Raw genomic sequence first — 16,468 nt, 5'->3', positions numbered from 1 at the left:
ACTGGATCTCTGGCATGCATAGAAACCCAACACCAATCGTAAGAGTTTTCTAACCAAACTACTGAGAGATCTACATAAAAAGTGTTTTCATTTCCTTTCTGGACAGGAATACGTCATACCTAGAACTTAGAAACAAGCCACATATTAAGGACTCCTAAGTGTATATACGGGTTTTGCTGGAGCTTAGCAGCAAAGAGGATGTAGCTTACCAGCACTTGTAAGCTTCGCACTGTTTATACATCTAGAACCACCCTACCTGTTTGGCTGCAGGATTATCTGGCACTTTGCTGAGTGGGAGGAATCCTAGGTCCTAGTGACAGGATTACCACTCCAGGTTCCATTAATGAGCCAGGATGGCTGGTTAATCAGAAAATGCTGGAAATACTTAGCAGGTCAGACAGCATCTGTAGAGAGAGAAACAAAGTTAACGTTTCAGGTCGATGACCCTTCGCCTGATGAAGGGTCATCAACCTGAAACCTTAACTCTGTTTCTCTCTCTACAGATGTTGCCTGACCTGCTGAGTATTTCCAGCATTTTCTGTTTATCTTTCAGATTTCCAGCATCCGCAGTGTTTTGCTTTTGTTTGGCTGGTTAATCATCCTGGACTACTGGAGCCTCCCCGGCTCCGGTACTGGATACACAAATCTGTAAGCAATGATTGGCTCGATTCAAATTTCCCAAGTTAACTTGGAGCCAATTTGACCCCAAAGTGACACTGGTGGACAGTCACTAGATGGGCATTAGACCTCTAACAACTGTGGGTTTTAGTGTCTTGCCAGACAGATAACAAAAAGCTGGAATCCCTCCCGAGCACCATGGTGAGCAGCACAACTCACCATAAACGTGCGACTGCATTGTCACCATCCTGCTGACTACAGGATGGTCATACATAGAAACATAGAAGATAGGAGCAGGAGTAGGCCATTCGGCCCCTTGAGCCTGTTCCGCCATTTAATGAGATCATGGCTGATCATCCAAATTCAGTACCCTGTCCTTGCCTTCTCCCCATATCCTTTGATCCCTTTAGCCTTAAGAAATATATCCAACTCCTTCTTGAATATATTTAATGAATTGGCCTCAACTGCCTTCTGTGGTAGAGAATTCCACAGGTTCACCACTCTCTGGGTGAAGAAATTCCTCCTCATCTCAGTCCTAAATGGCTTACCCCTTATCCTTAGACTGTGACCCCTGGTTCTGGACTCCCCCGCCATCGGGAACATCCTTCCTACATCTAGTCTGTCTAGTCTTGTTAGAATTTTATAAGTTTCAACGAGATCCCCACTCATTCTTCTAAACTCTAGCGAATACAAGCTCAATCGACCCAATCTCTCTTCATACGTCATACCTGCCATCCCAGGTATCAGTCTGTATCATTACATCAAACACTATTGAACAATGGTGTTACTAGTTAGGATGTGGATCTTCAGCAGCAACTACTTGCTTCTCTGTAACTCAATCAAGGGTGGGGGGGATGGGGGGGTGGAATCCTGGATATATCACAGCACGTTTGTCCAACTTCCAGGTACCGTCTTTCAATCCCAAGCCTCAGATTCCTCATCAGCTATATACATCAGTGTGAAGTTGAAGCTACACACGGCAGCTTGTGGCTTGACGTTCTAGACCCCAAATCGAATGCTGTGTATTCATTACCAAATGTTTAACCTAGATTCTGATGAAATAGGCCCTGGCAACAAGTCCTACCAACTGCAAAGCTGCTTTTCCCTCCAGTGTGTGGAATGACAGATCAGTACAGGCTAGACCTTTCTCTCCCCCGGTTACTCTTTTTGGTACAAATCCACCTCATAACTTGGTCCTGGATCATGCACATGAGCCTAAGGAAGGCCTTTTATTGCAAAATTAGGAGCTCTGAACCACTAAAGAGAACCATTTGGACATGGGTCAACTATATGCCACCGTATTAACCTCCACTGAGTCTTCACTGTCACTGAAGAGAGACAAGAAAGCTCAGAGTCCCTTTTTCATCAGGTCCCAAAGAACTGTGTTCTAGCTAAAGTTGGTATCACCAGAACCCCCCAGGTACCAATACAAGTTAACAACTGAGACAGACACCCTTTGTATCTCCCATACAATACCTTCAAGATACCCACTTGAGCTATGCAGTCATAATATTGTACTTAGTTTTATATAATTATAAAACAAACTAGATATAGAAATGCAATGAATAAAAATGATATAATGTTTGTGTATGAATTATATAATTTAACTAAGTATATGTGTGCAAAAACATTCATTATGACAATAATCACTGTTTCGATAGCAACACGGAAGGCTAAGTCATACAAGAGGCAAAGACCTAAATAAATACTTAGATATTCAGCTAGATTTGGCTAATGCAATCAAATATTAATTAAGTACATGAGTGCAGAAGTTAAAATATTCAGGGGAAAATACAATAAATGTTCTGCTTCGTGCGTAAATAAGATTGGCGCATCTCGAACTGGTTCAAGATTATAGAACACAGAATTTTTACAAAGGCTTCTTAGGGGAAATCAAAAAACACAATTCCCTATTTATTTTAACATATACAAGCAGCTTTGTTGAATAAAAGTGATATTCTTTATGCCTCCGCCACATTTCTATCTTTAACGTTTCCTCTCTTTACTATTCCAAGCTGTCCATTTCCAATAAGGAAAGCATGAAAATAGAATACTGGTTTTCTTGGCACCAGTGCTAAGAGTTCTATTCTGTGATTCATCCTAAAGAAAAATATACATATAGAGACGGAGAAATTTTTTTCATGGACAATTAGCATAGATATGAATATAATATTCACTAGCTTTATGCAAAGGTAGAGATAAGAAATAACTTTTTTGCCACTAGATAGTGTATGTAGGACAGAGTCCCAAAGAGGTTAGTTAATTCAGTGCCAACTGATACCTTTAAAAGGAAGCTGGATCAGTATCTGTTGAGACTGTAAATTGAGAGCTATAGAAATATTAATAGCATTCCTCAGTTTTTAGGGGAGATAAGGGAAGAAAACTTAAGGGTACAATTTCCAATTGGAAATGTTCGCGTAACAATGTTCATTGCTTTTGTAGTACATTCCTTTGTGCACCATTTAGATATGCAGCACTAACCATTTCTACCTTCTCGTGTTCCTTAAACTAAGGGATCAACAGGTGCTGATGAAGAAGGGGGATGACTGTTTTGATTTCTTTTTGGGTTCAATAAAGACTCATTTCTGAAAGAGAATGTTGTTTAATCTAAAGTCTTGTTCAAGACTTTCTACAGCTTTTTACAGAACACACTATGCTGTGATGCATCTAGAATGAAACTGAAAGTAAAACTCCTCTGGACTGCTTGTCTCTCACATGACCTCTGCTGGTCAGGCACAAGTAATCAAAAACACAGACAAATATGCTGTAAGGCATAAGTAATCAAACACAGACAAATATCATCACTATTTGCTGATATCATTACATCTCCCTTTCTTAAAACAAAAGTATTTTACTTTTAACTAACAACATTTAATGAACTTACATTATCATTATCATGATCAAGGTTTTTTACCCTTGCTTTGTGTGTTCACGTGAAATATGTCAATACACTAGAACTTGAAGAAAGAATAAGATAACATTACTTCCTTCTTTAACAATAGTCCTTAAATTTGCTCAATGAGTCTCTCAGGAGGCTTCACGTGTCTTGAGGATTTTCTGATTGATTGTCCTTGAATCTGAGTTGTTGCCTCAGATGATTGGTTCTCAGCTGTGTGATCAGGTTGTTCACCAGTATCAGTCTCTTGACCTGCTGTGGCTGGTCCCATGAGAAGATCTCGACAATTTCTTCTCAGAACAGCACCCTCATCTGTCTGAATGGTGTATGATCTTGGTTGAACTTCACTCAGGACAGTTCCCTTCTGAGTCCATGTGTTTGTTTTGTCTTTCAACCTTACTTGGTCACCAGTGTGGAGTTCAGGTAGGTTTTGTGTTCCTCTGTCATAGTAGTACTTTTGCTTTTCTTTCTGTTGCTCTTTGAACTTCCTCACTTTCTCCCCCTCTTTTGTTTTCAGGAGGTTCTCCGGGATGGGTAGGTTTGACCTTAGCCGACGTCCCATCAGGAGTTGGGCTGGTGACATATCACACTCGAGCGGCGTTGTGCGGTATACAAGCATGCTTTGGTAGAAGTCAGTTCCACTGTCTTTTGCCTTGTACATCAGTCTTTTCACTGTCTGGACCAATTTTTCCACTAGTCCATTGGACTGTGGATAGTGAGGACTTGACGTTGTGTGGACAAAGTCCCACTCTTTGGCAAAGTGTCGGAAATTTGCATTGTTAAACTGGGATCCGTTGTCTGTGAAGACCTCGCTTGCCACGCCATGTCTGGAGAATATGGCTTTCATACTTCTTATCACAGCTTCTGCAGTGGTGGTGTACAGTCTACAAACCTCTGGATACAGGGAGTAATAGTCTGTGACGACAAGATAGTCCTTCCCTTGACATACGAATAGGTCAGCGCCTACCTTCTGGTAAGGTCTGTCTGGTGCTGGGTGTGGCTTTAGTGGTTCTACCGGATTGCTTGCTCGATATTTCCGGCATATTGTGCAGTTTGACACCTCATTTGTCACATCTTGGTTGATTCGCGGCCAGTACATCACCTCTCGTGCTCTTTTCTTACACTTTTCGATTCCCAGATGTCCTCCATGGATCTTTTTTAGCATCTCTCTTCTCAGACTCTTTGGGATAACTATTTTACTTCCTTTGTAGATGATGTCTTCGACCACTGATAGTTCCGCCCTGCAGTTCCAGTACTCTGCTATATCAGGTGAGCAGTCTTGCTTCATGTTGGGCCATCCATCCAAGATGCTTTTTCTCAGGCGTCTCATTGTTTCATCTTTGTTTGTCTCAGTCTTTATGAGCTCCATTTTTGCATCTGCTATGGGCAGTGCACTTGTGATCATGTCCACGTAGGCGTTCACTTTTTCATCCATTGTGGTGTTTGCGGGCTCACTTGGGTCAACAGCTCTGGACAACGTGTCTGCTGTATACATCAGCTTACCCGGTGTGTACGCAACATTCAGTGTATAGCGTTGCAGCCTGATCATCATTCTTTGTATTCTAAGCGGACAGCTATTCAGTGGCTTTTGGAACAATGCAATCAAGGGCTTATGGTCAGTCTCTACACTGATTGCTTGTCCTGCCACAAACTGGTGAAATCTTTCACAGGCGTATGTGATGCTGAGCAGCTCCTTTTCTATTTGAGCTTATCGCGTCTCCGCGTCTGTCATTGAGCGCGATGCATATGCAATAGGTTGCCAGTAGTCATATTGTTGCAGAAGAACGGCACCGAGCCCACTCTGTGATGCATCTGATGATATCTTGATGGGTCTCGCTGGGTCATAAAACCTCAGAACTGGTTCCTCTGTGAGCAGTTTCTTTAGATCGCTCCATGACTTCTCATGCTCATGATTCCATTCCCATTCTATGTTCTTTTCAGTTAGTCTTCTCAGTGGCGCTATTTTTTCTGAGAGGTTGGATATGAATTTACCCATGTAGTTGATCATTCCATTAAACCTCTGCACGTCCTTTTTGCATTGTGGCCTTGGCATATTCTCAATGGCGGACACCTTTCTGGGATCTGGTCTGATGCCCTCACTGCTAAGGATATCTCCCACGAATGTCAGTTCTATCACCCCGAGCTGGCATTTCTCTCTATTCAGCTTCAGGTTTGTTTTCCTTGTTGCTTCCAGCACTTTTTTCAGTCTCTCGTCATGCTCAGTTCTCGTGGTTCCCCATACTATGATGTCATCCATTGATGTATCAACTCCCTCCAGGTGCTCATAGATCATATGGATAGTCTTGTGATACACTTCAGGAGCTGAGGCAATGCCAAATGGTAACCTTAGGAATCTGTATCTGCCAAATGGAGTGTTGAACGTGCACAGTCTTGAACTTGCTTCGTCCAGCTTCATCTGCCAAAATCCTGAGGACGCATCTAACTTGCTGAAATATTTTGCATTTGCAAACTGTGCCATGATTTCCTCACGTGTAGGAAGCTTGAAGTGCACTCTCTTTATTGCTCTGTTTAGATCTCTTGGATCCAGGCAAATTCTGAGCTTTCCATTCTTTTTGTCCACGACGAGGGAACTCACCCACTCAGTTGGCTCATCTATCTTCTGAATCACGTTCAGGCTTTCCATCCTGTCCAACTCTGCCTTCAGTTGCTTTTGAAGAGCAAATGGAACTTTTCTGCATGGATGTATGACCGGTGTCATACTTTTATCTACTCTGATCGTGTGTTCTCCTGGAATGCAGCCTAGACCCTTAAATAGGTCTTTGTACTCTTTCATGAGTTCATCATAGACTGTCTCTCCTTTGCTTTCCACAACGCGGACTCTCTTTACCAGGTTCAGTCTCTCACAGGCTTTTAACCCTAGTATGGCTTGCACATCCTTTGGCACCACGATTAATGCTAGCGTGTGCTCTCTGTCCTTGTGTGTTACTTTGACAATGCATTTTCCTTTCACTGGTATATCAGTACCTGAGTATCCGGTCACTTTCACTTGTATTCCATGTAACTTTGGTCTGGGTCTAATTCTCTTAAAATTGGTCTCTGATATCACATTAACTTGTGCTCCAGTATCCAATTTAAATGGAATGTGTATGTCATTCACTTTTAGTGTCAACATCCAGTCTCTTTCTTTTTTGTTGTCAGACACAACATCTACATTGAATTCCTCTATCTCGCTTTCATCTACTGTATGGACCTTGCTTTGTTGCGCTTGGTTCTTACAGCAACGGGCATAATGGTTGTTTTTGTTGCATCTATTGCATGTTTTACCATATGCTGGACACTTTCTTGGTGGATGCTGTGTACCGTATCGACTACATGACTTCCGATTGTCTCTTTCATTTTCGTTTGCTGGCCACGTCTCTTTTTTCACATTGGCGCTCTCTTTGTTAAATGGTTTGTATCCGTTCTTTCTCACCGCATCCACGTTGCAGCTACTGTCACTGAACAGCTCCTTTGCCTGCGACTTCACAGTCTCTGTAGCCCTACACAATGCTATGGCTTTTCCCAGGTCTAGATCTTGCTCTCTTAGCAGCCTTTCCCTTAGACCATTATCTGGAATACCACACACCAGTCTGTCTTTTATCAGCGAGTCTGTGAGTCCCCCAAATTCACACGATTTGCTCCGGTTTCTCAGTTCAGTCACATACTGATCAATAGTCTCGCCGATTTTCTGTACACATGTGAAAAATTTGTGCCTCTCAAAGGTCACGTTGCGTTTAGGTATGCAGTAGGCCTCAAACTGTTCCATTATTTTATCTAGCTTCATTTTGTCTCCATCAACAGCAAATATGAAATTATTATATACCTCCAGTGCTGCATCACCCACGACATGTAAGAACACGGACGATTTTTGTTTATCACTTTTCTCGTCAGCTCCGATTGCCGCTAAATACAACTCTAAATGTTGTTTGAACCTTCTCCAATTTTCAGCCACATTACCTGTCAATTGAAGCGTTGCCGGTGGGAGTAAACCTTCCATTTTTTCACTTCGTTAGCTATTCTCTAATGGTAAGCAACGATGTTCTCTTCTGGCTTGCTAATATGTGGAGAGCTGATTTCGCTTACTTGCCACAACTGCTTTCACTGTCCCATCAAGTTGCTAACTTCAGATTTTTTCTCTTTCAGCCACTTCTGACATCATGTTTTGATTTCTTTTTGGGTTCAATAAAGACTCATTTCTGAAAGAGAATGTTGTTTAATCTAAAGTCTTGTTCAAGACTTTCTACAGCTTTTTACAGAACACACTATGCTGTGATGCATCTAGAATGAAACTGAAAGTAAAACTCCTCTGGACTGCTTGTCTCTCACATGACCTCTGCTGGTCAGGCACAAGTAATCAAAAACACAGACAAATATGCTGTAAGGCATAAGTAATCAAACACAGACAAATATCATCACTATTTGCTGATATCATTACAATGACGTCCATAATAAAATAATCATGGAGAAAGATGATGGGCTCCAGACTTTCTTATGTTAATCACAAAGGCCGCTGGCGCTATCCTTTCCAAGGCTACTCAAACTCAAGTAGTATAGAATAATCATTGGACAATCCTGCAGAGTTGATGATTTATTTTACATACATATGTTCGTATATAATGTGACACCAATACATAAAGACAGGGAAAAAACAAGAAACAAATTGGTAACGAAGGAAGAAAAGATCATTATGGAAAATGGGTGGAAGGTTAGTCACCATTGGAAACAAGTATAAGACCAATGCTTTGTTGAATCAGCATCAAGCTTCCATGACAAAACTGTGATGGGCGGTTTATCATTTATATATGAAATGCCATAATACTTTGAGATAAAATGCTTACTGTAAGTAGATTTGGAAAGATAATGGGGTATAATTTTCTTGGGGTTCCTCCTGATCTGTAACTTTGGCAGTATATCAGTGGAAACCCTGGAGAAACAACACAAGCGGCCAAAGTTCTGGCGAAAGATCGGGAAAACGGCAGAGATTTAACCTCAATTAATGCAGATGATGTCAAGCATCCTTTAAAATAAAAAAAACTTTACATACCCCGAATGCCCCAAAACCAAAGATAATGACAATGAAGTCCACAACATCAGCCAAGAACATCAACACATAGACATCTGTTACTGCACTGTATTCCGGATGGATAATGTTGTAGAAGAAATGTCTGATAGGGATATATATTTGAAGTGTTCTGAAAAAGAATAAAACATTGAATGAAATGCCACTGTTAACGCTTATAGGTTATGTTGACATTTTGATTTTCAACTTAATACAAGATCTTCTAATGTTTCTTTAGTGTAGAAAGAAAGAAAGAACGAAAGAAAGAAAGAAAGAACGAACACTTATATGGCACCTTTTACAATCTCAGGACGTTCCAAAGTGCTTTAGAAACATAGAACATAGAAACTAGGAGCAGGAGTAGGCCATTCGGCCCTTCGAGCCTGCTCCGCCATTCAACGAGATCATGGCTGATCATCCAAACCCTAGCACCCGGTCCCTACACCGACAGCCATCCCACCCAAGCCCTATCCCCGTAACCCCGTAACCCCACATATTTAATCCCCCCTAACACTAAGGGCCAATTTTTTATCATGGCCAATCAACCTAACCCGCACATCTTTGGACTGTGGGAGGAAACCGGAGCACCCGGAGAAAACCCACGCAAACATGGGGAGAATGTGCAAACTCCACACAGACAGTCACCCGAGGCCGGATTTGAACCCGGGTCCCTGGCGCTGTGAGGCAACAGCCAACAAAGTACTTTTGAAGTGAAGTCATTAGTTGTAATGTAGGAATTGACAGTTAACCTGTATCAAACTGATTTGGTTTTTCCGTGACTTAAATCATGGTCATCAAGATTAATGGCCAGACTGCATTTGGCACCCTTTTATCTGTAATTATCGACATGCCAGAGTTTACATCATGTAAAATTAGTTTGTTACAAAGGGCCATCCCTATTAACACTGTAATTTGAGACTAAATACAGAATAATTAGAATATATCTATTGATTAAAAGGATACATGATCATATCCAATATTCATTTTACCTTTAAGAATATTCCAATTAATTGTCAATGATTTTGTTAAAAGAGGGAAGCAGTTCTAGAGTATGTCTTGTTCACTAGAAAGGCATTGGCAACAAGTCAAACCAGAACTTCTTCAGACGCATATCCTCAATCTCAACACAATATCCCCATCATAGCTTCTCTCTCTCTGACGCTGGCACTATCTTTCCCAAGCCCAATCAAACTCAAGTAGTATAGAATAACTATCAGACAATCCTGCAGAACAGATGTTTTTTTTACACATCCAATAACATTTGTGTTCCAATTCAAATATTATTACCTTAAAATCCATAGTAGGAGTTGCATTCCCCTCTTCATCGTCCTCACTTCAGCATGTATCAATGGCAGTCAATTGTGGCTAAGACATTGATACATCTAATCATGTCAAATCTGTTTTATTTATTTATTTAACCCACAAATTGCACAGTCTGGCTAGCACAAGTATAGAGGGACGGGGATCACAAAACAAGGTGGAACTTGCAGCTGCCCATTCACAAAATAATGGCAAATTCCAATATGGGTGGTGGTGGGGTGGGGTTGCGGGGGGAAGCAGATACTTCTTCTGTCAACATTACTAATGTCCTTTAGAGAAGGAAATCTGCCATCTTTACCTGGTCTGGCCTATATGTAACTCCAGACCCACAGAAATGTAGACTCTTAACTGCCCTCTGAAATGGCCTAGCAAGCCACTCAGTTGTATACAACCGCTATGAAAAACAATAATAATAATAAAACTGGACAGACCACCCGACATCAACCTTGGCACCGGATTCGGACACGACAACGGCACACCCAGCCTAGTCAACCCTGCTAAGTCCTTCTCACTAACATCTGGGGACTTGTGCCAAAATTGGGAGAGCTGTTCCACAGACTAGTCAAGCAACAGCCTGACATAGTCATACTCACAGAATCATACCTTTCAGCCAATGTCCCAAACTCCTCCATCACCATCGCTGGGTATGTCCTGTCCCACCGGCAGGACAGACCCACCAGGGGTGGCAGCAAGTGGTATACAGTCGGGAAGGAGTGGCCCTGGGAGTCCTCAACAGTGACTCTGGACCCCATGAAGTCTCATGGCTTCAGGTCAAGCATGGGCAAGGAAACCTCCTGCTGGTTACCACCTACCGCCCTCCCTCAACTGATGAATCAGCACTCCTCTATGTTGAACACCACTTGGAAGAAGCATTGAGAGTAGCAAGGACACAGAATGTACTCCGGGTGGGGGACTTCAACGTCCACCACCAAGAGTGGCTCGGTAGCTCAACTACTGACTGAGCTGGCTGAGTCCTGAAGGACATAACTGCCAGACTGGGCCTGCAGCAGGTGCTGAGAGAACCAACACGAGGGGAAAAACCTACATGACCTCGTCCTCGCCAACCTACCTGTCGCAGATGCATCTGTCCATGACAGTATTGGTAGCAGTGACCACCGCACAGTACTTGTGGAGGCGAAATCCCATCTTCACACTGAGGACACCCTCCATCGTGTTGTGTGGAACTATCACCATGCTAAGTGGGATAGATTCAGAACAGATCTAGCAGCTCAAAACTGGGCATCCATGAGGCGCTGTGGGCCATCAGCAGCAGCAGAATTGTATTCCACCACAATCTGTAACCTCATGGCCCGGCATATCCCTCACTCTACCGTTAACATCAAGCCAGGGCACCAACCCTGGTTCAATGAGGAGTGCAGAAGAGCATGCTAGGAGCAGCACCAGGGATGCCTAAAAATGAGGTGCCAACCTGGGGAAGCTGCAACACAGGACTACATGCATGCTAAAAAGTGGAAGCAGCATACTATAGATAGGGCTAAGCGATCCCACAATCAACAGATCAGAACAAAGCTCTGTAGTTATGCCACATCCAGTCATGAATGGTGGTGGACAATTAAACAACTAACAGGAAGAGGAAGCTCCATGAATATCCCCATCCTCAATGATGGTGGAGCCCAGCATGCGAGTGCAAAAAAAGACAAGGCTGAAGCATTTGCAACCATCTTCAGCCAGAAGTGCTGAGTGGGTGATCCATATTGGCTTCCTCCTGAGGTCCCCACCATCACAGAAGCCAGTCTTCAACCAATTCGATTTACTCCACGTGATATCAAGAAATGATTGAGCGCACTGGATACAGCAAAGGCTATGGGCCCCGACAACATCCCAGCTGTCGTGCTGAAGACTTGTGCTCCAGAACTAGCCGTGCCTGTAGCCAAACTGTTCCTGTACAGCTACCACACTGGCATCTATCCGACAATGTGAAAAACTGCCCAGGTATGTCCTGTCCACAAAAAGCAGGACAAATCAAATCTAGCCAATTACCGCCCCATCAGTCTACTCTCAATCATCAGCAAAATGATGGAAGGTATCAAGGGCTATCAAGCGGCACTTACTCACTAATTACCTGCTCACCGGTGCTCAGTTTGGGTTCCACCAGGACCACTCGGCTCCAGACTTCACTAGTCTTGGTCCAAACATGGACAAAACAGCTGAATTTCAGAGGTGTGTTAGAGTAACATCAAGGCAGAATTTGACTGAGTATGGCATCAAGGAGCCCTAGTAAAATTGAAGTCAATGGGTATCAGGGGGAAACTCTCCACTGGCTGGAGTCATACCTAGCACAAGGGAAGATGGTTGTAGTTGTTGGAGGTCAATCATCTCAGCCCCAGGATATTGCTGCAGGAATTCCACAGGGCAGTGTCTTAGGCCCAACCATCTTCTGCTGCTTCATCAATGACCTTCCCTCCATCATAAGGTCAGAAGTAGGGATGTTCGCTGATGATTGCAGTGTTCAGTTTCATTCACAACTCCTCAGATAATGAAGCAGTCCATGCTCGAATGCAACAAGACCGGGATGACATTTAGGCTTGGGCTGATAAATGGCAAGTAACATTCGCACCACACAAGTGCCAGGCAGTGACTATCTCCAACAAGAGAGCGTCTAACCACCGCCCCATGACATTCAACGGCATTTCCATCGCTGAATCCCCCAACAGCAACATCCTGGGGGTCACCATTGACCAGAAACTTAACTGGACCAGCCACGTAAATACTGAACAGGTCAGAGGATGGGCATTCTGGGGCAAGTGTCTCACCTCCTGACTCCCCAAAGCCTTTCCACCATCTACAAGGCACAAGTCAGGAGTGTGATAGAATACTCTCCACTTGCCTGGATGAGTGCAGCTACAACAACACGCAAGAGGCTTGACACCATCCAGGACAAAGCAGCCCACTTGATTGGCACCCCATCTAACACCTTAAACATTCACTCCCTGCACCACCGGTGCACCATGGCTGCAGTGTGTACCATCTACAAGATTCACTGCAGCAACTCGCCAAGGCTTCTTCAGCAGCACCTACCAAACCATGACCTCTACCACCTAGAAGGACAAGGGCAGCAGGCACATGGGAACACCATCACCTCCAAGATCCCCTCCAAGTCACATACCATCCTGACTTGGAAATATATCGCTGTTCCTTCATCGTCGCTGGGTCAAAATCCTGGAACTCCCTCCCTAACAGCACTGTGGGAGTACCTTCACCACACGGACTGCAGCGGTTTAAGAAGGCGGCTCACCAGCACCTTCTCAAGGGCAATTAGGAATGGGCAATAAATGCTGGCCTTTCCAGCGATGCCCACATCACAGGAACAAAAACAAATTCCACAATGCTCCACCCCCCAGTTTACGTGCATGCCTGGGGTTTTTACTGAGCTACTTTGGTAATCCTGCCACATGCACTCCTCCTGAGAAGAAGTATGGGTTCTGTTGTGGGTTTAGTGAATGCCCCAACACTCAACAACTGGTAATCGATTCTACAAAGACTGACTGCTGTTATTGGTCAGCCCCATTATACAGCAGGCACCTCAAAAGCACTGGAGAGGTACCACCAACGCTGCCTCCGCAAGATCCTGCAACTCCATTGGCAGGATAGGCGCACCGACGTCAGTGTTCTTGCTCAGGCCAACAACCCCAGCATCAAAGTGCTGACCACGCTCAATCAGCTCCGATGGACGGGTCACATTGTCCGCATGCCCGATACGAGACTCCCAAAACAAGCGCTCTACTCGGAGCTCCGGCACGGCAAGAGAGCCCCAGGTGGGCAGAGGATACGCTTCAAGGACACCCTCAAAGCCTCCTTGAAAAAGTGCAACATCCCCATCGACACCTGGGAATCCCTGGCCCAAGACCGCACAAAGTGGAGGAGAAGCATCCGGGAAGGCGCCGAACACCTCGAGTCTCTTCGCCGGGAGCAAGCGGAAGCCAAGCGCAAACAGCGCAAGGAGCGCACGTCAACCCAAGCACCCCACCCACCCGCCCCTTCAACCACCGTCTGCCCCACCTGTGACAGAGACTGTAGGTCCCACATTGGACTAATCAGTCACCTGAGAACTCATTTTTAATGTGGAAGCAAGTCATCCTCAGTTCCGAGAGACTGCCTAAGACTTCCTTCCTGTAATATTCTGGGAAAAATAGCAAAAGATGAGACTGCTCTTTATCTTCAGGCCTCTATTATTTAAATTACCAGGCCCTAAGGGGCTTGGTCAAGGTAAAACAGCTCGTGGAAGTTCTGCCCCGCTGCACTACCAGCTGTGCAAAGGCGCCACGGAATTTGTTTCCTTTTGTGTTTTGTGATGAGTTTTTTCCTCATCAATACGAGGATAACGGTGCTGGCAAATGGAAAATGTTTTGCTCTTGTGTTGAACATTAACATTAAGTGATCCCATGTCAGGTACAGCACAAGAAAACGGCACTTCAGTGTCCCTCAATTTGTCCCAACAATGAGATTTATCCTAAGCTCAGAGTAATACCTCTTACTGTACTCATATGATATTTCCCCTTCCCAGAAAAAGCATCAATATCACTTCTCTAAGCCAATTGACAAACCAGCAGCAATTAGTATTGAACTGAATTATAAGCTATTTTCTGCTGTGGATTCACATCCATTAGGAACTAGAATTGAGACTGTCCAACTTGTTTTATTTTAAACTCTTAAATAATTATTGGTGGAAGGAAAATTTCACCCATTTCCCTGGCCTGGATTCAAACCCAAGACACTGAGATGAAACATTTTACAGCACCACTCTTTCTACAGCTGTGCAGTGTCTTCAATAAAATGGCAGATTTTGTATAACTAACATGACATGCTGTATGGATGAACATTTTCTGTAATCAGAATGGCATCACTTACTTTACAATGACAATGGCTTTTGCCTTGATCATTTGCTCCCTTAATTTTTCCAATAAAAGCTCCTTTTTATTCTTAGGTTGAACACTGAGTGACCCACTGCCTTTCCGACTGCTACTGTTTCGGGTACTTATGCTGCCTGTATGAAAATGAAAAAAAAAGCATTCACCTTGATTAAACAGTTCCTTAGCGCTGCAACAAAGCTTGAGTTATGAAGATCAGTCATAACAAGTTAGCATCATCAATATTTGCACAGCTGAATGACCATTGCATGATTAAAAAAAACAAAGGCATGCTATTCGTTCATGGGATGTGGGCGTCGCTGGCAAGGCCAGCATTTATTGCCCATCCCTAGTTGCCCTTGAGAAGGTGGTGATGGGCCGCCTTCTTGAACCACTGCAGTCTGTGTGGTGAAGGTACTCCCACAGTGCTGTTAGGGAGGGAGTTCCAGGATTTTGTTTTTCGTAGTAGTGGTTTTCTTACAACTGAGTGGCTCGCTAGGCCATTTCAAAGGGCAGTTAAGAGTCAACCACATTGCTGTGGGTCTGGAGTCACATATAGGCCAGACTGGGTAAGGACGGCAGATTTCCTTCCCTAAAGGACATCAGTGAACCAGATGAGTTTTTACAACAATACAATAGTTTCATGGTCGCCATTACTGATACTACGTTTTATTCCAGATTTATTTAATTAACTGAATTTAAATTCCCCAGCTGCCGTGCTAGAATTTGAACTCATGTCTCCAGATGAATAGTCCAGGCCTCTAGATTACTAGTCCAATAATATAACCACTATGCTACCGTCCCCAATGTACTTCCACTAATACTGCCTTCTCCTCCTAGAGGAAGGTATTGCTCAGCTATTCTTGCTAGATGATATCACTAAGCCACTTCAAACACATAAATAGCAGTTCCTACATTACAAAAGCGACTACACTTCAAAAGTACTTAATTGGCTATAGAGCGCTTTGGGACGTCCTGAAGTTGTGAAAGGCGCTATATAAATGCAAGTCTTACTTTCTTTTCTTCTTTCAGTTCTAGGATTCAAAGTGACAGCGTACTTGGATGTTTCCTTTGCTGTGATATCTCTGACTGACCATATTTAACAAGAGATACCAGTGGACCATGTTGTAGTCAGTAACAACTGAGTCAAACTCATCACACAGAGGTGGCCCAACTTTTCCTCTTCAACACTCACGTGCAAATTCAGGTACAAGCTGCCCACGACTTGCGTCCATTCATTTAAATGGTTGGAAAACTGTCGGCAGCTTGCGCCCTAATTTTCAATAGGTATTCCCAATGTGTGGTGAAGAAGAAAGATAGGGAATGGTAGCCTAGTGGTTATGTTGCTGGACTAGTCGGTCTGGATATAACGATCCAGTAGACGTGAGTTCATAATCCCACCATGGCAGCTGGGGAATTTAAATTCAGTTAATTAAATAAATCTGGAATAAAAAGTTAGTATCAAGTAATTTTTGACCATGAAGCTACCAGATTGTCATAAAAACCCATCTGGTTCACTAATGTCCTTTAGGGAGGGAAATCTGCTGCCCTTACCCGGTCTGGCCGATATGTGACTCCAGACCCACAGCAACTGCCCTCTGAAATGGCCTAGCAAGCCACTTGAGTTGTACCAAAGAACAGTGGTTCAAGAAGGTGGCTCGCCACCACCTTCTCAAGGGTAATTAGGGATGGCATTGCCTTGCCAAA

General features: G+C 43.6%; 1 protein-coding gene across 1 annotated transcript in view; it reads right to left on the bottom strand.

Annotated features, from left to right (window-relative positions):
* piezo2b (piezo-type mechanosensitive ion channel component 2b) overlaps positions 1-16,468 on the bottom strand; it is an 852,062-nt gene that overhangs the window by 68,239 nt on the left and 767,355 nt on the right. The window contains exons 42-43 of the mRNA XM_085992353.1: positions 14,763-14,898; positions 8,559-8,706 (exon numbers count right to left, since the gene is read on the bottom strand). Of these exons, the coding sequence (XP_085848479.1) occupies positions 8,559-8,706; positions 14,763-14,898 (284 nt within the window). The remainder of the gene's footprint in view (positions 1-8,558; positions 8,707-14,762; positions 14,899-16,468) is intronic.

The sequence above is a fragment of the Somniosus microcephalus genome, chromosome 7 (genome assembly GCF_052327205.1).
Source record: "Somniosus microcephalus isolate GS21.2 chromosome 7, FLI_Smic_1.0, whole genome shotgun sequence".
Lineage (NCBI taxonomy): Eukaryota > Metazoa > Chordata > Chondrichthyes > Squaliformes > Somniosidae > Somniosus > Somniosus microcephalus.
This window is presented reverse-complemented; position numbering and strand designations above follow the sequence as displayed.